We start from the raw sequence: 22,661 nt of genomic DNA, 5'->3' as shown, positions 1-22,661 counted from the left end.
CCACAGGTCTCACTGCCTTCCCCTGCTCAAGTCTCCTGAGAGCCCAGCTTGACCCAACCACTCAAGAGGACTGTGCCCTAGGTTGGAGCCCCGATGAGTGGCCCTCCTTCTACTCTAGCCTGGCTGTGAATGGCAACTTCTGGGCAGGCCGCCTGGACACAGGCATCCCTGAGGGGCTGGGAAAGGGGTCCCCCCTAGCTTGGGGTGACTGAAAGACAGGGAAGTGGCTCACTCCTGGACTGCCAAAGGCTTCCCAGGGAAAGTTCTGGCACCTGTGGACTGAGCCCTGGGTGTTAACTTGGCCCATACCCTCATGGCCATCCCTGAAGTCCCTACCTTTGGGGTAGTCGTAGATGAAGTGGGACAGAAGAGCGGGTGGTGCTGGCGGGGCTGCTGGCCCGTGGGGTGGGGTGGGGTGGGTGGCGTTGGACCTGAGATGTGGGTGTCCAGGCTGAGTGGGGCCTGCCCACGCCCACCAGGGTCCGGCTGAGAGCTCTCAGCAGCTTGTTCTAGCTCTTCCTGCCATGAGCCAGGACCTAAGTACAGACATTGTCACTAGCCCAAGTTGCCAGTATTGAGTCCCTATGGGTGACAAGGGGTAAGCTGTGATCTTCTGACCCTCAGGATCCCCATCTCTCAAATGGGATCAAATGCAAGGTAAGGATGGCTCAGAGGGGGGTAGGGGATGGCCCTGGGGAGGCTGCTAAGGCCCCATCATGGCCAATGGTTGGCCAGGGGGCCCTGAGGGGACTCAGAAGCCAGGATGGAGCCACCCAACTGGTTTATTGGCCCATCAGGCCCCTACTGAGGAGCCGGTGGGGGGGGGATGCTTCCTCCCCCTGGCGAGGCACAGCACAGAGCTGGGAGGGGGCTGGGGTCACCAGGAAGGAGAAGACCCTGTGGTCGCTGGGCCAGGGCTGTCCGGCAGGCACGGAGAAGCTGAAGCGTGGCGGGAGACAGGTGAAGAAGAGGAAGAGCTCCGTGCGGGCCAGGGGCTCTCCGAGGCAGATGCGGCGGCCTGTGGGGGGGTCCGGGGGTACGCCTCAGGAGGGGCCAGCGAGTTGGGCACCCCGGGCACCTGCGGAGAAGGGCATGAAGGCCTCCTGCTTGACGAATCGGCCCTGGGCATCCAGGAAGTGCTCGGGTTAGAAACGGAGGGGCTTCTTCCAGACCTTCTCGTCCTTCAGCACCGACGATAGGCTGGTGATAAGTCTTGTCCCCTGGCAGGAGATGCCTGGCATGAGTGGGGTCCAGGGTACAGGACGCCCAGACCCCTGCCACCAAACATCTATGGGGGCGCACACTCTGCCTGGCACACACCCGGCCTCTTTCAAGTAACCCCTCAGCCCGAGAAGCTTCTGGGCACCCTCTCTGTCCCCACAGTGGGGCTGAGTGCCTCACCACCCATGGGCGCCCACGCTGCCACCCACCCCTGTGCACGGGCTCCTCCAACACCTTGTGGCAGATTTCAGTTTGTCTTCCCCAGGGGACTGGGGCTCTGAAGGGACAGGACTGGCCCTGCTGATGCTCTCCCCACCCCCCGGCCCCCACCCAGGCTCCAGAAACACGGACTGGGGGCCCGGGCCCTCCCGGGCATTAGCCGTGCTGGGGCTGCCAGGCCGGAGGTGGTGCTGAGCAACAGGTGAGGGAGGCCCACAGACCTACCTTGGGGATGAGGAAGCCCTGCACTTCAGGGTCTTGGGACGTCATGCGAAGCAAGCCCCGTGGGATGATGTCCCCAAAACGCTGCACCTCATGGACCACAGCCATGGTGAAGGGCATGTGGGTCTGGTCCCTCATCTCTGGTCCCTGCACCCGCCCTATCACCTCATCTATCTCCTGTTGGACACGTGCTGGACAGACAGGCATCCCCACAGTGGTCAGAACCCAGGGGTCTGGGCTCCGACCTCTGCCTGACTCCTGTGGAGGGCTGTGCCCACGTGGAGGCAGCTCTTACCTCCGAGCGAGGGCCCAGCCTCTGCTCGGAGCTTCTGGGGGGCCAAATCAAGCTCAAGGGGCCCCAGCCTGTCCCTCCCCTCCCTCATCCATCCCACTCGGCCCCCAGGGTGGACTCACGCTGCACGTCCGGGTGCAGGATCATGAGCAGCAGGGCCCAGGTCAGCGTGGCTGAGGCGGACACCATCCCAGCAGCAAGAAGGTCAGATGTCACCATGCCCAGGTTCTCATCATTGAAGCTGCTCTTGGGGCTCCCCTTGGCCTGGGCCATGCCAAGAGGGTGAGCTCTGGGGCAGAGGGAAGGAGCCTCCAAATGGCCTCTCCCACCCCGGGACCCATCAGTAATCACTGACCACTGGCTGATATATGGGCCCCACCTTCCTGGGCCTTGAGTCACGGCGCCTTCAACCCCCAACCATTGTCCCTGACACCTCACCTTTTCCACCTCATCCAGGAAGGCATCAGTGAGGTCTCGGGGTGGCTGGGTTGGGTCCCGGGTCGTCCTGTGTTCCTGTACTAGCTCATCTATTAGGATCGTGAGGGTCTTCTGTGCTGAGCAGAGCTTGCTGGGCAGCCCCGGGATGTGCAGGAGCTCCGGGATCGAGTTCAGGATCTGTGCGCACCACAGATGGGGACCTTCCTGTGCTCGGGTGTTCGTCTTGATCAGTCAGGTCCCGTGGCCTCCAGAGTGTCCCCACCACTGACATGGTTCTTCCCTAAGTTCGGCCTTGATCCTCTTTCCTGGCCCGGGGCCCAGAATAAATCTAAAATCTAGACCTCATGGGCTCCCGTGGTGGCTTCCAATGAAGGAGGTGTTAAGATTCCTTAGCCGTCTCCCTCGGTTGGATTTCCCCACCTCCACGCCTCCCGTCTCGGAATGCCTTTTCTCCCCCGCCCCTCTCTCCACCCCCTCCGCCGGGAAGCCCATTTTAGGGCGAGGCCTCCTCCCCGGAGCTCGCCCCGCAGGGCTCCTTGGTGCCTCCGCCCCGCACCTCGCGCAGGAAGCCCTGGGCCTCCTCCACTCCCGCCGGCAGTCGTTCCAGCAGCTTGAGGAAGCGCGGGTCGTCGTACTCGAAGCGGCGCCCGTAGGTGAGGGAGGAGATCACGATGCTCACCGCTTTATCCACGCGGGCGCCGGGGCTGAAGGCTCGCCTCCATCGCCTCTTCCCCGGCCCCTCCATCCATCCCTGTCCCCGGGGCCCCTCAGCCGCAACTCTCACCGGCATGGTCGGAGAAGGCTTCACGGAGGCCCGAGGCCTCTTCGATCACCCACTGCTCCAGTGACTTCTTGTCCGGGCCGAAGTTGCGCAGGGTGGACACGGAGAAGCGCCGCTGCTCGCGCCACTCGCGCCGGTAGCGCGCCGGATTCACCCCCTGGGGGCGGGGCCGGGACGTGGGCGGGGCTCTGGCGTAGTCCGCCCCGCCCCCTTCGCAAAGGCCCCACCCCCGCCCCCCGCCCCTGCCCGGTTCACAATCCCACCCCCTCTGATACAGGCCCGGCTCCCTGCCCGCCCACACCAAACTTGCTCCCCACCCCCACTAAAGCGCGCCCACTTTGACACCCACTTCCCGCTGGGGACACGTCGCTCTGCCTGCCCGCTTTGCTCGGCAGCTGGGGGCAGGTGCTGACCCCACTCCGCTCTGCCCACGCTGGCATCCTGTACCTGCTCTCGAGGGCCCTGGGCCCACCCCGTCTTGGGCAGGGCCCGCCCTCATCCTCTCGCGTCCCACCCAGGTACTTGGCACCAACTTCTTCCTCCACCTGCAGCCCCTCCAAACTTTCTACCTCTTCCCTGCACTGCACGTCCACGATCCTGCCCCCGCCTGGGCCTGCGGGAGCTTGAGTCACTGCTGGCCCAGTCCCGGCCAGGCCTCGGTCTGCCCCCATCTTCCGCTTGCCTTTGGAGGGCGGCCGGAAGCCCAGGTGCTCATAGACCCGCATAGGCGGCCGTTCAGCTGTGTCCTCGCTGTGGTACACCGGTGCCTCGCGCCCGGCGTCCAGGCTGTTGAGCACGACCACAGGCGTCCGTCCCAGCTGCAGGCTGAACACGTTCCCGAAGCCGCGCCGCAGCTGCAGGCCAAGAGTCGAGGGCGTTCGTCAGGCCGGGTGCCCACCAGGCTGCAGGCCTCAGTCCCATGGCGCTAGGCTTGGGGCACCCCTGGGCCACCAGCGGCGCTGGGGTGCAAGGGCGAGATCGACCACGTGACCGTGGGGGTCACATTCTCTCTGGAGGAGGGGCTGACGCTGGATAACACCTCTCAGCTATGACTTTGCAAAGGTCACCAAAATTGTCACTAGGCCAAGTTAGGTTCCTAGCTCACAGGTGAAGAAACTCAAGTTCATGGAGGTGAGCACTGAGACCCTGCCAAAGACCCACAGCAGCAAAAGAGTTGAACCTGTCACTCTACCTATCTCAGCCTCGGTTTCCTGATTTAAATGGGGCTCCTGTCCAGATTCCTTCCCTCATTCTCAAGACCTTTCCTCCTGATGTCATCAGAAGGGACCCAGGTCATGTAATTTAAGTGCTATCCAACTGGATCTCAAATCCACTGCCAAGTCCACACTCCACTCCGGGCCTTTTCTCTCTCTGACCTTTGTTTGGAAAATCCAAAGTGTCCTTTAGGCCCTGCACAAAGGCCCTCCTGCAGTCAGCCCTGCAAACCTGCCTCTTCTCAGCCCATCTCCTTGTGCAGCCTGTGGCTTCATCCACCAGCTGCTGTCTGCTGCTAGGTGGGGTCCCCAGGGTCTCTGCTGCCATCCCCCTACCTTCGTTACCTGGTCCAAGTAGCAGAGTGTGTTCTGGAAATCCATCTGCAGCAGGTTGCCCCACAGGGGCAGCCCAGCGTCTGCACCTGTGCATCAGGTCCACCAGGAGCTGGAAGATGGCCACGGCCACAGCCAGGGACCCCAGCATATCCCCGGTCAGCAGCCCCATGGCTGCCTCCACGCCCGCTGGCCTCCTCTGGTACACGGGTGTCCCTCACCACACCAGGGACTTAGGACCAGCCAGAAAGGGTGCTCTCACCACACTTGGGGAGCTCATCCAGCCTGGCCCCGCTTTCTAAAGGGATCTGAGACCAGCCTTTGCCCTCTGCCCCGAGTCAACATGTCAGGGCGACTGTGCTGCCAGAGGGTGCAGGGAGGGGCCGGGCAAGGTCAGGTGAGGGGTGACCACAGGAGTCCTGTTCCTCCTGGCCTCTCCGGGTGCTTACCCAGGGTAGTGGGGGTGGGTAGGGGAGAGACGATGAAGCCCCCCCTTCAGCCTGACTCTCCAGCTCCGCTACGGGCTCCGAGGAAAAACCAGCGGTCACTGGACTTGGTCCTGCCACCCACCCGTCATATTGGGTCACACCCCATAGTGTGGTCACAGCCTTGGCCCCAGAACACAGCCATGCCCTATCACGTGGCCTGCCTCCTCCCAAGTGGTTTTTGCCTCCCGAGTTTGTCACTGGCACTTGCCCAGTGCTGTAGGGAGGTCGCAATGATCAGAGGGACCATGTGCGGGGGGAGGGGGCAGTGTGGAAATGAAGTTCTCAGCGTCCCCTCCATTCACCCCAGTTCACTCAACACATACAGAACCACACAATCACCAACCGCTCACACATTCACAGACACTACCTACATGCTCATACTGACAATCACAGGCAAATGCATTTATACACCCACAAAACCATGCACACACAATCACAGGCAAATGCATTTATACACCCACAAAACCATGCACACACTACACACATGCACCTTACACACACACACTCGGACGCTGGAGGTGCCCTGTGCTGGGTGCTGGGCTGAGTAGGCAATCCAATGGGAGGAGCATGTGAGTCCTCATGGCCCAGAGGAGGCGTGGGGAGCCAGAGAGGGGCCAGGCCCTGTCAGCAGTGTGGGGACCACTTTCGGGCCGTGGGGACATTGCCCCCAGGCTGGGACAGGACGTGCTGGGAACACTTCATGGAGGACCTTGGCTGGCTTGAACCACAAGCCAAGGTGACCTGGCAGCAGGACCAAAGCCCCACCGCAAGGCCTCGTACACGGTGGGTGTGGCGGCAGCGCAAGGGGGCTTTGCAGGTCGGGCTGAGGACTAGACTGTGGGAAACTGGGGTCTCGGGGCTTCCAGGAGCCAGGGAGCCCACTTTGGAGGCCCCTCAACAGACCAGGAGAGTGAGACCCAAGGGCACGCTGAGGCCTCTTATCTGCCTCAGCTGCGTGTCCCGGGGAGCAGCAGCAAGTGGGCAGGACGGCCCAAGCATGCTGTCACCCGCTGGCCCTGGAAACTCTGCCTTTATCTGCCGGTCATTTTGGTTGCCTTCCCCAAGTGGTCATCTTAATGGCATCATGAAGGGCAGTGGCCTCCCCGTCCTAGGGGCCTGCCGTCCAGGATGGAGTGGCCGTGAGGAAACCGGCCGTCATGAGGCCTGTGGCCTTTTGCCATCACTGGGCAATTGCAGCTTCGTGGTCCCCAAGCACCGAGGAGAAGGAATCTCAGATCACGTCAGGAGGTCAAAGTCCTAGAGCGGCATCAGGGGCCATTCCACAGGCATGCTCGGAATTACGTCTACACTGTTTGAAAGTGAACTTCTCCAAGGGCCAGCACATGTTACTGAGATTGATTTAGAAACACTCTGAGCCCACCCCGGTGGGGGTGGAGGGGGTGCAGCTGCTCTGGTGAAGCTGGGGTAAGCGTGAGCGCTCCCGGGAGGCCGTCTGGGTCAGGGGTGTTCAGCGCAGGGGAGGGTTCTCTGTCCGGAAGGGACGCCAGCAACACAGGGACTGGGAAGTGCCAGCTCGGGGCCCCTCACGCGACGCAGAGCGCAGTCCTGAGGCACGGGCCCGCCCGCGGAGGAAGCCCCCCCCAGTTCCCGCGCCTTCCCCGGGGCAGTCCAGCTTGCCAGGGGCAGCAGGCGGCGGGGGGTGTTTTAAGGGTACAGGGTGTCCAATTGGCAGATGAAAAGTTCTGGAGATCCGTCACACAGTGTGAATATACTTAACACTACTAAACTGCACTTACTGGTTAAGACAGTAAATTTTATGTTTTTAACCACAACTTGAAAACATATAAAAATCAACACTGTGTAACCTATTAGAATGGTCAAAATCCAGAACACTGACAACACCAAAGACTGGCGAGGCCGTGGAGCAACTTTCATACATTGCTGGTGGGACTGCAGAATGGTACAGCCACTGCGCAAGTCAGTTCCACCGTTCCTTAAAAAAGGAACCCTTTTTATCATAAGATCCAGCAAGCTCCTTGATTACTGACCCAAAGGAGTTGAGAATTGATGTTCACACAAAAACCTGCACACAGATATTTATAGCAGCTTTATTCATCATTGCCAAAACTCGGAAGCAACCAAGATGTCTTTCGGTCGGTGGATAAATGGTAGTACATCCAATGGAATATTCTTTAGTACTAAGAAGAAATGAGCTACCAAGCCACGAAAAGATGTGGAGGAACCTTAAATGCATTATCACTAAGTGAAGGAAGCCAATCTGACAGGGCTGCACACAGTAGGATTCCAACCATAGGACATTCTAGAAAAGGCAAAACTATAGAGATAGTAAAAAGCCCAGGGGTTGGGGAGGAGGGAGGTAGGACAGGCAGAGCACAGAGGTTTTTTAGGGCAGTGAGACTACTCACTACTGATACTGGAACAGTTTGTCCAAACCCACAGAACGTGCAACACCAAGAATGAACCCTAATGTTAACTATGGGCTTTGGGGGACAATGATGTGTCAGTGCAGTAGGATCACGAGCTGTCACAAAAGTAGCGCTCCGCTGGGGAAGGCCGTGTACGGGGGCGGGGGGCAGGGGGTATTATGGGAACGTTCTATAACTTCTGAATACTGCTATGAACTTAAACTTGCTCTAAAAAAGTGTACGAAAAAAAATACATAGAACTTAAAAGCAGTGGGAGCTGAAATGTACGAGTCGAGGTTTCCTGCAGAAGCCAGAAAGCTGGAGCCAGGGAGGGAGTGTGGTGCACAGCCATGCCCGTCAATGGTCATGTCAGAAGCCAGTTTGAGGAAAGACCTGGAATCATCACAAGTGCCTTGCTCAAGGATCATCAGCAAGTCAAAAGGGGACAGAAGAAGAAAAGCAAAATGACAAAGAATCATTTGCTGTCAGGAAAATATTTTCCTCAAGATACATATTTTTCCAGTTTTGTGGTTTAGCCCCTGACACCTGAAATCTATCAAATTCATTTGAACTGTGTTAATGCCAAGTCCAGACCAGACGGAAAGCCACACAGCTCAAAAAGCCATCATTTCGGTGTTTTAGCTTTCTGTGTGCTTAGGTGCCCGAGCTACTGAGGGTCTAGGCCCGGGCACCTGAAGAGTGTGGTTAGCAAGATGAACAAAGATGCGCAGATGAGAGCAGCGATTAACCAAAAGTTGATAGAAACTGGAGAAAGAGAACGCCTCGAAGAGTTGCTGAGAGCTAAATTAATTGAATGTGGCTGGAAGGACCAGTTGAAGGCACACTGTAAAGAGGTAATTAAAGAAAAATGACTAGAACACGTTACTGTTGATGACTTGGTGGCTGAAATCACACCAAAAGGCAGAGCCCTGGTACCTGACAATGTAAAGAAGGAGCTCCTACAAAGAATAAGAACATTCTTGCTCAGCATGCCAGCCTTTTAAGATTGGATGAGATTGTGTTGTTTTGTGGTTTTATTTCTGAAAGTAAAACTTGCCATAAATTAGGAATCAATTTCCCAAAATAAAATCCTTTTTTGTATGATGGTATACAGTTTTCAGTAATGATGTATACATTGTATTGATTTTTTCCCTAAATGTGTTATTTTAATAAATATCTCATGAATGAGAAAAAAGAAAAAAAGCCGTCATTTCTATGCAGGTCCCATGGCCTGCACAGCACACCCACCCACACCTCCACCCTGGTGAGCGAAATGAGAAATGGGCCGCACTGCTTGATGGAGCCATTAAAACAGAATTAATCTGCCATTTCTGCGGCCCCAAATTGATGAGCACACAAGAACTCATTTATAATTGCTTATTTCTACTTCACAACATTCCTTCCAGTATTTCTGTTCTCTAAAAAAGTCCATTAACATTGCATTATTTTTTTATAACCTTTAAAATTAATGTTGATAGGAAATATGTCCTCATACCAACTTAAGTAAATCTGACCGTCCCCACACACTGGCTGAGATCCCCCACCCACCAGGGAGAAGCCACAGAGAGGAGCCCTTGGTTTTGTTTCATTCCAGGCCCTGCTGCGAGAGCCACTGGGGTGGGGCGGGGGGGGGGGGGGGGGGACGGACGATGACACACTGGGGCTCGCTCAGCTGGACAGTCAGATGGCGGCCTTCTCTGCAGTGCAGCAAAACCACCTTTGGGGACTGGAATGGGAGGAGGAAGAGACGCGTTTGCTTTGTATTAAACAAAAAAGGAAACAAGGTTAAAATGAAGTTTATTATTTTTTGATTTTTTTTTTGTTTTTTAAATAAAACTGTTTGTGAAACAGCTATTTTATCCCCACGGCAGAGTGACCCCTGAAAGATGCACTAACCCCTTCTTAAGGCCTTAACAAGATTTTTTTTGTACTTTTTTCTTCTTTTTTTAAAACTCAGATATTTAAAAATTATACAATTTACAAAACAAAACAAAACAATACAACATAAAGAATCATGTAGCGTGGGGCTGCTCACCTGACAGGCCCCCTTTTCCTTTATAAAAACGAAAGCAAAAGAAAAAAGGGTTAACTGGGTGTTCCTGGTCAGCGTAACCCACACGGATCACACCTGACACAGTCCCTCCCCCCAGTGTCAATTCCTACAGCTTAGATTTCCTGTCCTTCCGTCGTCCTCGGGGAGGCAAGGCCCAGCTGCCAGGAATGCGCCCAGAGGCGGGCCACCCCCCGACCCTGCCTGCCGTGCTCACTTAGCGGGGCGCTCGAGGTTCTCACTGGCCACAGTGATCCAGGATAGAACTGTGACCTCGGGACATCTGCCAATTTCACCCCCCAAAAAGATAAAAATTTTAAAAATAATAAATAAATAGTGTTTCTGGAAATGAAAAAAATTTATTTTTGTGTTTAAACATCATTCCCCCACTCTTGAAAACACGGACCGTCCCCACACCCCCCCCGCGCCCCCCCAAACTCTCCCGCTCTGAGACAAATCAGTGACAAAGGACGGCTCTGGTGTGGTCGGTCTGCTCTTTCAAGCCTGGGTCCACAGCTCTCTGAACCGGTGTGAGGCAGGCTAAAGATCAAAACCACATCCCGTTCTTTATGAGACCAGCTTGTTCAATTTCACACTTAAATTTCACTGTTATTGGAACAAATTTGGAGTTCTTTAACTAGATAATTTTAAAATAGAATCAAAAGGGATAGCGCACCTTTCATTTAAACAAAGTCTTTCCAGACTAAAAATAGATTTATATATATATATTTTTATCCCACCCCTTTCACCCCCCCTTCCCATCATCCCTCCCCTCCCCCCTCCCCCCACATTGTCACTATGGAGATTGTGTCCATGGAAACAGCCATTCCAACTTCTTGGGTCTTTCTTTCCTGTGGTGTCACGGTTTGGGTGTGATGTAAGGACGTGGGGAGGAGGTGCTGGTGGGGCGGGCGGGGCGGGGCGGGGCCGCACGGCAGGACGGTTCCTTCCACCGCGAGTGTCCACCACCTCTCATCTCCACAGTCTCACCTGGAAGACAGAACCGACACTGGGTGCTGGGAACCTCCGCGCGGCCCAGTAGCCGACAGCCCCCGCTCCGGGGGCCCAGCAGCTGCAGACCCCCTGCAAGTGTGCTGATGAGGCAGGAGGCCCCCAAGACCAGTGGTGGAGCCACCATGCGGCCCAGACCATGTGGCCCTGGGCCGGGACCACGGAGAAGGGCAGCAGCGACGTGGCCAGCTGCGCTGAGAACGGACCCTGTGCCCCTGGCGGCGCGGCGGCCTCCCTGGTGCACGGAAGGAACGGAGACCAGGAAAGAGCTCTAGGACATCCTGGAGGGGGCGACCCCAGCTCAGGACCCCACCACCAGCGGCCTTTGGAGGGGCTGGGCCCTTCGGTGGCAGGGAGCGGTGCTCACAGAGGTGGCTGAGCACACAGGCAGTCTGCGGAAGAAGCGCTCAGGACCCCGTCACAGCGCTGGCAGGGACAAGAGCGCACTTTCACACTCCACAAAGCACGCTCTTCAGCCAGCTGTCGGGGAGGGCAGAGCCCTCCTCTGAGGCCCCCAGGTGTCCCCTGCACTGGCTCCTCTTCCAGCCCGGGCTCCGGGCTCAGGGAGACGATCCTGATGACCCACGTGGGGCGGTGGGGTTGTGCCACGGGCCTCCTCCGAGTACTTCATGGGTCATTACGTGTGCAGAGGTCTCAGAGAGAGACAGCGGTTTCCAAGGATCAGTGCAGAACAATCAGAGCAGGAGCCGGGAGTGGTGGCCTCCCCCCACCGGCTTCCTGCCAGTCCGAGCACTCCCTTCCTCCCCCAGAACCCTTCTGCTGCCCTCCTCCAACAAATAACCCTCGGGAAAACCCAGGTGGCACCATCCCTTTTCTGTTCTCACACAACTTACTAATATCTCACACAACTTACTAACAGGCAAAATCGTTCAGAAGGCTGGTCTGCGTGCAGGAGCTAAGAACCTTCTATTCAAAAGCACCCACATACATAGATACCTGCCATCACCAAAAAGAGATGTGTAACTGCTTGGCAGAAAACACAACTAGACAGGAAGACCTTCTGCAGAGATAGCAGGACAATGTCCCCATGCTCAGGATGTCCACGGTGACAGCGTGGCTTCCCTGTTCTGAAGGTGGCTCCGGGCCCCGGAAGTCGCCCTAGCCCTCCTGGGCCATGCTCCTCCAGTCTGCCTCCAGCCCAGGGAGACTCGCCAGTCCCACCCTCTGGTTTTCCTGAGGTTAAAGCCGCTTGCCAGGAGAGGGGAAAGAAGCAGCCTCCCGAAGCCACCCCAGGAACCAAGGGCCCTTTGTACATGTGATGACAAGGGCAGAGCTAATGCGATGCCTCAAACAACAACCAGAGGGGCAAAGTCTGGCTGGGGATGTGGGAACATGTGAGCAAAGGACAGATGTCCAGGCACACCTTGTAAGGCTCTGCTTGTGGAGGGAGAGACAGGGTAGGGTTTGCTCTCCCCCAGGCTTGGCAGTGTTGGGCCTGTACCCCTAGCCTGCTAACTGCTCAGAAGAGCAGGCCCCACCCCAGCCCCCACCCTCAGAATGAAGCATGCTCGGCACCCCAGGCCTGCCAGGCTGGGGGCGCTCTGTGGGCTGCCAACCTCGGGCCACGGGTGCGCCTGGTAGTCTGGGCAGCTATGGCCTTGACAGCAGCCCCCCCCCCCCTCACTGTGGCTCTGTCTTCCAGTCTTCCTAACGGGACCTTTCCCCAGGGTCTGACCTCATACACCTTGAAGGTCAGGGGACCCGAACTTCTCAGAATTACTTCTCAAAAACTGTTCCTTCAACAGGGAGCTTGGGCTGAAAATTCGTGTGCCAGGAGCTATGCTAGAGTTTCACAGAAGCTACCTCACGATGACACCAAGGCCTGACCCCCCATCTCACAGAGGACAAAGCTGAAGCGGAGGGACCCAATGCCATGGGGCTGTTGAGGGGTGGGACTGGGGCTCCCGTCCAGCAAAGCCCTCTGCCTGGGCCCCCGGGACTCTGCGTTCCAGCCTCAGTCACAGTGTGGTCTTGTCTGCATGGGATGCGGCTGAGACGGCGTGCTCCCCAGCAGGGACGGGGCCAGCCGCAGCCAGGGAGAGCGCAGCGAGTGGGCAGCCACTCTGTGCCGGGGGTTTTCAGTACTCTCTTGGAAAGGCATCTCGATGTCCGGCTGCCAGTGAGCAGGGTTTCACCTGGGGCCACAGCCTTCCAGGGCTCCCTCTCCTCATCACGCTCCCACCTTCCTTCCCCTTCAGCGGCCCCTCCAGGGCCCGAACTAGCGGGGCCTCCTCCAGCCTTCTCCCAGAGCAGCAAGAATCCACCACCTCTGCCTGCCCTGCCCAGCCAGTTCCCACCTGTAGGGGTGGGGCTGCATGGTGGGACCCTCATCTGTACCTATCCAGGCTCTGGCAGGGTGCCGAGCGCATTCTTCTCTGGGGTGCATGCCCTAACAGCCTCTGCCGGCCCCGCCGTGCGCACGCTCCAGCCTAGAGCACGGCGGCCCGGGCCAGACCCGGTTCCTGTCCTCACTGAGTGCACAGTCTAGTGGAGATGCACATAAGCAAACAAACGAATGATTCCAAATTGGCACAGGAAAGCTGCAGCGTGGGAAGGAGGCAGACAGGGACTCAGAAGGGAAGGCCTCATGAGGAAGGGACACTGAAGCCAAGACCCAGAGAGGAGAGGGAGCCTGTCACAGAAGATGGGAGGCAGAGCACCCAGGCTCGGAGAATGGCAAGTGCCAAAGCCTACAGGGAGGAAGTCTGGCCTCTGAGGAGCTCGCCAGACACGTCCACAGGCCTTTGTGGAGGCATGGTTAGGAGTCAGCACAGGGAGAAGGTGGGCACCCACGGGGCTGCCACCCTGCTCCCTCATGCTCAGAAACGGGAAGGAAGCAGCCTGCCGGATAGATGGCTGCCCAAGGACTTCTCCTCTCTGGCATTGCTGGCCTGCTGTGGGACAAGTGCAGGCACCTCATATGCTAGGGGGGAGGTCGGGGGGATTAAATCTCCCATCTCCCAGCCCCCAGTTTTCTGCCAGACAGGGTGGTAGCAGGGTCCAGCCTTGACCCCTCCAGCTCCCGTGGTGCACGGTGGGCCAGCAGGCCGTGAGAACCAGCGCCCCAGAACTTGCATAAGCTTCACCCCACGCTAGGCCGCGCAGACACCTCAGAGACATTTCTTCACTGAATCCTCACAGGCTTGGCCATTGTTATTCCTCTCTTTACAGAAGAAACAGAACCAGAAACAATAAATGGACGGCCCCTGGTTACACAGCACTTTTGTGTGAGAAAACGGAGCACCAATAAGCAGGATTCATGGACCCATGCCCTCTCCCTGCCATGTCAGGGTCCCCAGTGACAGGAGCTCTCTGTCCCAAGAACAGACCCCGAGATGGAATGTTCTCTGTCCCAATCACTGGGGTTTCCCTACAATCTGCAGATGACCACCGCCCTCAACATGAGAGCTGAACTGAGAAACCAGGACAAGGGTCCTGCCCTGTGGGGACAGCGTACGCAGAAAATCATTTCAGGTGGACATGGCTGGATGCGGTATGCCCATCCCTTCCCTCCAGGAGGTGAACGGTCTGACCTCAACAGACTGGAAACCACCCCACACCGACGGGTCAGCCACTTCCCCACTCCGCGCGTCCGTGCCTTCCGTCCATACGGACACCACACGCCAGCACCGGCTGAGGTCGGAATGCCACAGCTCACTGATCCACGTGCGAGCTGAGGGCAGTCCTCCAGCAGCGCCCACGGCTGGGAGGAGTGGAAGGAGATCATGAACAAAATTAAAATTCCCAAACACAAGCTGGAATTCCAGGACAAAAACAAAAGGCACTGGACAACAGATGGCTCTTTCCCTAATGGGGCCGTCCAGGACACGGCCAGGAATGTTCCTCGTGGCCCCCAGAGCACGCGGCTCCACCCATCGGCTGGGCAGAGGAGTTGTCAGGAAGAAGGCAGAGCCCAGGCACAGAACAAAGGCCAAGAGACACAGGCTGGAAAACCATCCAGACTGTGGTCTCGCACCGAGGGCTGCTCAGGGGGAAAGGAGTGCAGGAGTCAGTGGGCCCCGCTGTGTTCCAGAAATCCAGTGGCGGCTGCTGCCGCCGCCAGTTCACTCACTTGATTCCTGTGACCGGACCACCTGTTGCTCCACTCCCAGCCCCTCTCCTTGGAAGAGGCAGAGAGAAAAGGGAGGCACAACTGCAGAGGCCTCACTTGACAGGCCCCTCGAGAAAACATGGCAGGCCTCTGCAGGCCAGGGCCCCGCCCAGCAGAGCAGAGGGGGCTTCTCTGGAATTCGGTACCAGGACCCACCTAAGAAACCCAGGACTCTCAAAGGAGGAAAACTGCCACTGTCTGAGATGAACTCTATTTCTTCCTCAAATTAGTTAGGTATTCCCGAGAAAGGTGGAAGCTGCCAGTCGTCAGGGGGGAGGGAACGTGCCACAGACTCTCACACACCTGCGTGTGGCCTTCAGGCACCTGGCATAAACACAGCAGCCCTTCATCTGAAGAGAAATAATCCCTTCACGAACATTTCTGAGACAACCAGTCCCCCTCTCCATCCTGTAGGGGCAAGTACCTCAAGTTACATTTTGGCTTTTTTCCCCCCTTCTCTTTACGGTCTATTTTCCTCAGCCCTTGTGACTCCATGGGGGGGGAGCAGGGGGTGAGAAAGCGGGGAGCAGGGGAGGCCCACAGCCTCTGGGGACGTTCGTGAGTCCACTAATCCCGTTTCCACAGATGCACGGCGCCGCCGCCGCCCTGAGCACGGGCCCAGACACACAAAAAGCACGACTCGATCTCTTGAGGTTTTTAAGAGTAAAATTAAATTGGATGCTAAAGTCCCTTAAATCTTTGAGGGGATTTTCCTTCCCTTTGTACTTCTGTGCAAAGGAACACTTCACAGTACTTGGGGGAAACGATTCCAAAGAACAAAACTGGGGAATTTGTTGTTTTTCAAAGGAAACGCCACCATAAGCTTTACAGATAGGGAGTAAATTAAAAAGGACAGCCCCCTGGCTAGAAGCCTTTCCGCGCCAGGGACGGGGTGGGCCGCCGGCCGGGCCTGTCCCGGAAGCTGCCGGGAGCACCACCCACGAGGCCTGCCTTCAGCTCAGTCACTGTGCACTCCGGCCAGCAACGGGACGGTTCTCAAGCCTCCACCACCGCTCCACGGACATGCCGGGGAGCTAGACGGCAGTCGGAGAAACCATTTATCCACCTGGTGGTGGCGCAGCCCGGCCAGGGGTGAGCAGGAGGGCAGAGGCCGCGACACCCCCCCCCACGCCCGGGGCTCTGGCAGGGGCGCCGGCCCCGACTCACCTGTGCTTGCTGTACTTTCCATTCCCACGAGCACACTGCCCCCCTCACCCCCGCTCCGACTGCTCTGTGCTGAGGCTGCCTTTTGCTGTCTTGTTCTGCAAGGGGGGGAGGGGGAACGGGAGGGGAGGCTGACGCCGGCAACGCCAAGAAGACAAGACAGGAGGGACCGAAGAACAGTGTGGGGGGTCAGGGAGGGCAGAGGCGAGGACAGGAATGGCACATGGAAAAGGAAAGAAAAAGCAGAGAGTCAGTATTGAATGACAAACAGGAGATATTCAGACAGGGTTTTCTGAGGCAAAATGTGACCATTAAAAAGAAGTTTTAAAAATAAAAACACGTAAATTAACTAAAAGAGACTACTCTAAGATCCTGTGGTCCATCTCTGAAAATAATTTTTAAAGAAGAGCATAAGCAAGCATCTTTCAGAAGCGTTTTGAGGGCAGACCTGTCAGGAGGACCTCTTTCGGGTTCATTTCTGGCCCTAGTCGGAGACCGCGCCTGCGAGCGCCCCGTGACCACCAGGTGTCAGTGCGACCTCAGCCAGAGGAGCGCGCGGCCGCCGCGGGGAGCACCAGGTGGCGCCAGATCGGCTGGGCGGCCCGTCCTCCCCTGGGCTTCCTTCTCCGCGCCCTCCCCGCCCCCCACATGCCCGCCAGCTCAGCAACAGCCCAGGCGCCCCTTATCTTCCATCCTTTCCTAAAAGGGGCCACAACAAGAGACCGCCTCTTGAGTTATTCGGGAAATCAGGCGGCGGCGGTGGCGGCGGCCCACCAACTGCACCACCCCTCGCTTCTCAGGAGGTAAAGCCTAGAAAAGACGGAGTTTCCCCCCAAAGCCCTGGGGTCAATTCTGATTTCTTTTAGTCTGGGAAAATGCCTCTGCTTATGTATCAAGGCCTACAACCAACCTTACCTCGTGCCAACCTGGGAACTGGGGTTCCACTAAACTAAAATGGGAATCAGTAGTTTTATTGAGTTTGATCTTTGAATTTCTCTTAACGATCAAATACGTTCCGCTCCCCGTCCCCCCCCCCCGTTTCTCCCAGCCTCCCACAGCACATGGGGGGCCAGCCTGGGGCACAGGTCCCCTCCCCCCCAGCACCGGGCCTCCCCACCCTCCCGGGGCCAGGAGCAGGCGGCAGCCTCCAATGTCGGGTCTGTAGATCGGGAGGAACACCCCCGTCCCCCAGCCCCTCTGGGGACACACGCTCTGACTCACCTTGTGCTTGGGGCACCTCACCGAGAAGTTCTCCTCATGTAGCAAACAATCTACAAGACAGAAAGGGACAGTCAGACTGAGCCGGCTGGTGGTACAGCCCAGGGTAAGTGGGGGCACACTAGCCAGAATTGACAGTGTCAGACATGGAGATAAGTGGTCCCCGCACTGTGATTTCTGAAACATTAGAGACACCCCCAAATAAACTATGGGACCGCAACATGGTGGAGTATCAGCCACTTAAAATCTTAATGTTTCAAAACAGTTAATGGCATGGGGACACACTGAGGACACAAAATGGCTTGAAAAACCAGGATACCTAAGTATAGAAGTACAATCCTAAGTTTATCAAAATGTGTTATACGCATTAAAAACAAGACAAAGGAAACTTACCAAAATGTAACAGTGGTTCTCTTTGGGTAGCAACACTATAGGTGATTTTATTTTTTTTATGTATTTCCACAATTACATTATTTTAATAATCAGGAACAATCTCCAATAAATGTTATTTTTAAAATCCCTTATTCTAGGCTAAGCCCATTCCAACAGGCCCAAGCCAAAGCTTCCTCATGAAAACACTGCAAATCTGGAGGCACCTTTCTCCTCTGTCCAGAGCCCTGCTATCATCTTTGCCATACAACCCATGGAGACACAAGGAGAAGCTCCCGACACGAGCCACATAATCCACACTAAATGCTTCAGAGGAAAGTGAAATCCCACGAGGGGGTTACTAATCCTTGGAGGAAAATGATTCATTCCAACTTTTAACGTGGTGACAGCATCCTCGCTGACAGCAAGGACACGCATCTGCCTCCAGGTGAGTTGAGCTCCGTGGCACAAGGGTAGTGTGTGGAGCAGGGCGAGGAAATCTAATTAATGAATTCGCTCTGCACACCACAGCTCCTGGAGACCGACAGCCAGGTCACTGGTGCAAGATGTGGTGGCAGAATGTTAATAAATATTGATCACACATTCTCAGAGAGCTCCCGGGCACCATGGCGGGAAGCAGCCATGGTACTTAGCCTTGTTAAATGTATGATTTAACTCAGGTTTAAAGTGAGGTCCAGATTAGCAGCCTGTGTACCCACAGATTTCACGTGAAATAGTAATAAGCAAGGGAACACACAAACGAAAACTTCTGAGGTCCTTTGTATCTTAAACAAACTGAAAAAGACTCTTTCATAATTGGGCTGGGCCTGTCCCATCACTGCCTCCCTCTGGAGCCCCTGAATACCCAGGAGTGGGCAGGCAGGCTCTCTGCTCCCGGGGCCAGCCTCCGCGCACCACTCAGCAAGTCCGGCTAACCTCCGAGCCCTCCCCCTGCAAGCAAATAGCATGGCAGTAAATGAAATGTGTTAATTTAAAGCCCACAAGTACATGGCGTGACCAAGGCCCCTGCTGCTCCAATCTGCCAGAGAGCTTAGGAACAGCAGGAGACAGACAACTGGGGCTCAAGGGAAGCACTTTCTCCTTACCTGGGCTTTGGCAGCACTGCTTGTCTCTAGTTTGGGCCAGAGAAACAGCATAGCCCCCGTGGGGCTCGGCCACCTTTATGCCACAGGAGTTTAGAGAAATGAAGAAGGGGGACCATATTAGCTGGAAAAGGTGCCAGTGGAAAGGCAGCAGCGGCTCAGTCCCCCTCCCAGCCATGCAGGAGTCACCAGCTGTGACAGACCATTAGTGAAACATGTCTGAAGTTAGGAGACATGCTCCCTCTAAGTTAAAAAGCAGAAAAGAAATAAGACAATGTAAGTACACACTGAAGGCAACTGGAGCTAATGTCAGGTACTTCTGGAAACGGGAGTCTCCTACACAAATCTGCCAGAGACCACATCCACCTTTGGCAATGCCTCCCATGCAGGAAGACTGCAGACAAATGCTCTCATCTGTCCTCGTAGTGTGCACAGGCCATCAGGAACTGCAATCCACGCTCCTGGCAGGGACGAGAACCACTGCCAGAGAGTTCACCACCCGCAAGGGCCCAGGGAGCCTCTTCTTGGCTGCCCTGACCCAGCCCCTGCTGCGAGGAGAGCAAAGAGCCAGGTGAGAGGTTCGGTGGGGCCCCTGCTGGGGTCTCTCAACAGGCGCCTGCCCTAAACGGCCAGGCAGCCTCTCAATTTGTTTTCCTTAAGCCCCTGGCAATATCCCACACTGGCCAGAGGGCCTGGTCAGCACTTCCACACAGTTAAGTCGAAGTAAATGGCGTGCCGGATCATCACACACACTGGAAAAGACTCACAAGGTTGTCCAGTCAACAAGATGTCTTCCAGATACAAACACAATGCCCCAGAAGAGGATCCGCTTTCATTTCTCTCTACATTTAGTTTAAATGCAGAGTGGACTTCACTGAGCTCCTCATAACAAGCTACTTAGAGCTACTTGCATCCACGTGCGGCCACATCTACCCGGCCCGAAGACTCTAAACTCGAGGAGGGGGAGAAGGAGAGGGGAGGGCTGCTGTCGTTTGGATCTGGCAGCCCCCAGACGCTGTCTCCAGCTTGGCCGCAATCTCCCTCAGAGCTACAGGTGGTACTTAGATTGGCCCAATCAGCCTGGGACCCAGGGAGCTGCCAGCCTCACCCGCCTTGCTGAGGGGCTCCTGGGCCCAAGGACGGGACTGTCAGGGCGGGGCAAGCCCTGGCACTGGTTCCGGGGTGCAGAGAAGGGTCTCTCCGGGGAAGGGCCAGACACCAGTCCTTTCATAACCACCGGGGGCCTGAACCCACTGCGTCAAGATCAGAGTCTGTGGTGAGAGCAGCTTCTAAACGCTGCTGCAGGGGTGGCTGCGGACAGCGGGTCCCAGCTGGGCCTCCTCCTGCGGGGTCCGGGGTAAGAGGAAACCCCCTCCAGGCTGGATTCTTTATGCACAGTAGTTACTAATGTGCTACTGCAGCTCTTTTTTTCCTTTGGTCTTAATTGTTGCAGCTCATTGCATTAATACATTACTTTTTTTAAACCAGTGCTCATGTTCTTGTCACTGCATTTCCCTGGTGCCTCAGCCTGCACCTGTGACCTAACAAGCAGCACAGGACCGCTAACCATGACGTCACAAGTGCTGGACCAACAACAGGTGGGGGGAAGCTGCAGCAGCCACAGACCCTCAGCAAAAAGAGATTCTGTTTCCATGGAGATGTCCCCAGCAATCAAAGTTCTCCCTAAGACATGAACAGCTCTGTGAGGTTTGGGTGGTTAACAGGAAAGTGAAGATGAAAGTGTTAATCTGTTCTTTACTCCATGCAGAGATGAGGAATTCTCAAACTCAGGGACTTATTTATTTATTTTTTAAGGAAGTCAATCAGTGAACGCCTTTCCTGGACACAAAGATCCATCACATACAGAACAGAATTCCCGAGCAGACACTGTGGGATAAACATAAGCATCCATCCCCACAGAGCAGTATAGGCTGCTGGGTCACTGTGACTCAGGTCACCAAAAAGATAGACACAGTCACCTTGTGATGCCACTTCTTTGGTCCTAGATCTCTATATGGAGCAGCAGAGCATGTGGCAGCTGGGGCAGCAAAGCCAGGGGGGGCCAAGGCCCCACCTGGGCCACCCCGACCCAGGCAGCCTCCCTCTCACTGGATATGTAGCCACCAACTTCTGCTGAATACACGTTACCAACTTATCTGGGCAGGCTACACAAGACAGGCTCAAACAGAGTGACCAAAATCATTTACTTACTAACCCTCAGCTGGTAAAGCAACCCCTGCTTCGCTGCAGGGCGGATGACTGAGCAAGCTTCCCCTGGAGAGGAGGACGAGCCCTGTGCATTTCCCAAAGAATCCCAACCCTACTGCCTGAGCTTGACCAAGGCCGGTGCTTTCCAGCTGCTAGCCACGCATGGACACATAAATTTAAGTTTAAATACAATGAAGTCAAATAAAAATTCAGTCCCTCATTCCCAACTAGCCACATTTTCAGCATTCAGTGGTACACAAGGCTTGTGGCTACTGTGCTGGAGAGTGCAGATCTAGAACATTCCCATCATGTCAGAGAGTCCTCCTGAGCAGCCCTGCTTAATCCCTCAAGAAACTGCCAGGAGCCTGGTCCCTAACTTGGCTGGTGCTGCAGCATGCAGACAGGGGGTACACTTATGCCGGGGGAGGGCAGGGGGGCGCAGGGGGTGTGCATGAGATGAGGTCACCTGCCTGCCGCTCACCAGATGTTTCTGAGCAAAGCCTCAGTGCAGGAGACCACCTCTTACCAGGCCACCGACTGGGAGAACCAAGTCTTGCAGTATTCCCCGCATAAAATTACAAGTAACTGCCACAAACTTAATACTTAAACATCTTCATTTAAAAATCATGAAGCTTAAACTAGAAAAAAGAATTTAGGGGCAATATCATGAAAATGAGAAACGGCAACGGCTGGCGAGAGAGAGAGAGAGAGAGAGAGCGAGCGAGCACTAAGAGGCTGTACTATGGAATGTGCCAGACCACGACTCGGGGTGAACTACAGCTCAGACCCAACACAGAAACATGTAAGGGAAGAAAGAGAATGGAAAGGGACAGACTAAAATCCAAACTCCCCCAAACTGACATTTCAAGGCTCTCTTCTTACTCCCTCTGGTCAAACAGTGCCCTGGCCACCGGCCACCCTTCAGCAAGTGCAAGCACACACTTTTATGAGAATCTAACTGTGGCATGATAAACATTATCTTTCTGCATCTTTCTGGTTCTTCAGCTGTGCCTCCTATAGAAACCTGCGGGAGGGAAAAGAGGAACAAGAAGGACCTGCAAGGTAGGGGGCATGGAGCTCAAACAACTGGGGAAGGGAGGGTAGTCCAGATGAACTTGGACTCCTCCCCACACCTGTCAGATCCCACTCTGCTTCATGTCCCTGTACCTGCTTCCACCTGGTCAACCATGCCCTCCCCTCCTCTCTCTCAAGCAGAGATACCCAGCACCCTGCCACTTGCTGCACCCTCGCTGATCTTCCCATTTTTCTCCCCCTCCAACCTGAATGCAAGTACTATGAGGGCTGGCGAGGGAAAGGTCTTAGACATATGCTCAAAAAGTTAACTGGTGAGGGGCGCCTGGGTGGCTCAGTTGGTTAAGCGACTGCCTTCGGCTCAGGTCATGATCCTGGAGTCCCGGGAGAGAGTCCCGCATCGGGCTCCCTGCTCAGCAGGGACTCTGCTTCTCCCTCTGACCCTCTTCCCTCTCGTGCTCTCTATCTCTCATTCTCTCTCTCTCAAATAAATAAATAAATAAATAAATCTTTAAAAAAAAAAAAGTAACTGGTGAAACGTCCACTGAAAGGACAAGGGTCCAGATGAAGAGAGAGGACCTCCCCAGGCTAAAGCTCAGAGTCAAAATTTAAGGCTTCTGCATCACTCACTGGATGGAACTTCATGGACGAAAGTTCCCCCTTCTTTCAACACTTAGGACACTACAAAACACTACTCTGATCATCTTAACAGACACGGAAAAAATGGTAAAATGCAAAATCCCTTGTTGAGTGATAAAAACACTCAACAAACTAGGAAT

At 55.6% G+C, this 22,661-nt stretch overlaps 2 protein-coding genes and 1 pseudogene across 3 annotated transcripts in view; 1 reads left to right on the top strand and 2 right to left on the bottom strand.

Annotated features, from left to right (window-relative positions):
- Window positions 1–764: 764 nt before the first annotated feature.
- Window positions 765–5,277, bottom strand: CYP2D6 (cytochrome P450 family 2 subfamily D member 6). The gene is given in 10 exon segments (XM_025881571.2): window positions 765–1,018; window positions 1,079–1,220; window positions 1,666–1,853; window positions 2,077–2,218; window positions 2,393–2,569; window positions 2,949–3,103; window positions 3,171–3,300; window positions 3,806–4,027; window positions 4,733–4,784; window positions 4,786–5,277. Coding segments are annotated over 10 exon segments (1,551 nt in total). The 5' UTR covers window positions 4,893–5,277; the 3' UTR covers window positions 765–782.
- Window positions 5,278–8,282: 3,005 nt separating this feature from the next.
- LOC112831524 (transcription and mRNA export factor ENY2 pseudogene) lies at window positions 8,283–8,599 on the top strand (annotated as a pseudogene).
- Window positions 8,600–9,375: 776 nt separating this feature from the next.
- The window catches only part of TCF20 (transcription factor 20), a 103,672-nt gene continuing 90,386 nt past the window's right edge, over window positions 9,376–22,661 (bottom strand). The window contains exons 4-6 of one of the 2 annotated variants that reach the window (XM_025881495.2): window positions 17,174–17,223; window positions 15,956–16,083; window positions 9,376–10,635 (exon numbers count right to left, since the gene is read on the bottom strand). In XM_025881495.2, the coding sequence (XP_025737280.1) occupies window positions 16,000–16,083; window positions 17,174–17,223 (134 nt within the window). In that variant the 3' untranslated portion in view covers window positions 9,376–10,635; window positions 15,956–15,999. The remainder of the gene's footprint in view (window positions 10,636–15,955; window positions 16,084–17,173; window positions 17,224–22,661) is intronic. The other variant, XM_073882672.1, reaches the window with a different exon arrangement.

Source organism: Callorhinus ursinus, unplaced genomic scaffold (assembly GCF_003265705.2).
Source record: "Callorhinus ursinus isolate GAN/ISIS: 27379988/994484 unplaced genomic scaffold, GSC_fseal_2.0 scaffold48, whole genome shotgun sequence".
Lineage (NCBI taxonomy): Eukaryota > Metazoa > Chordata > Mammalia > Carnivora > Otariidae > Callorhinus > Callorhinus ursinus.
This window is presented reverse-complemented; position numbering and strand designations above follow the sequence as displayed.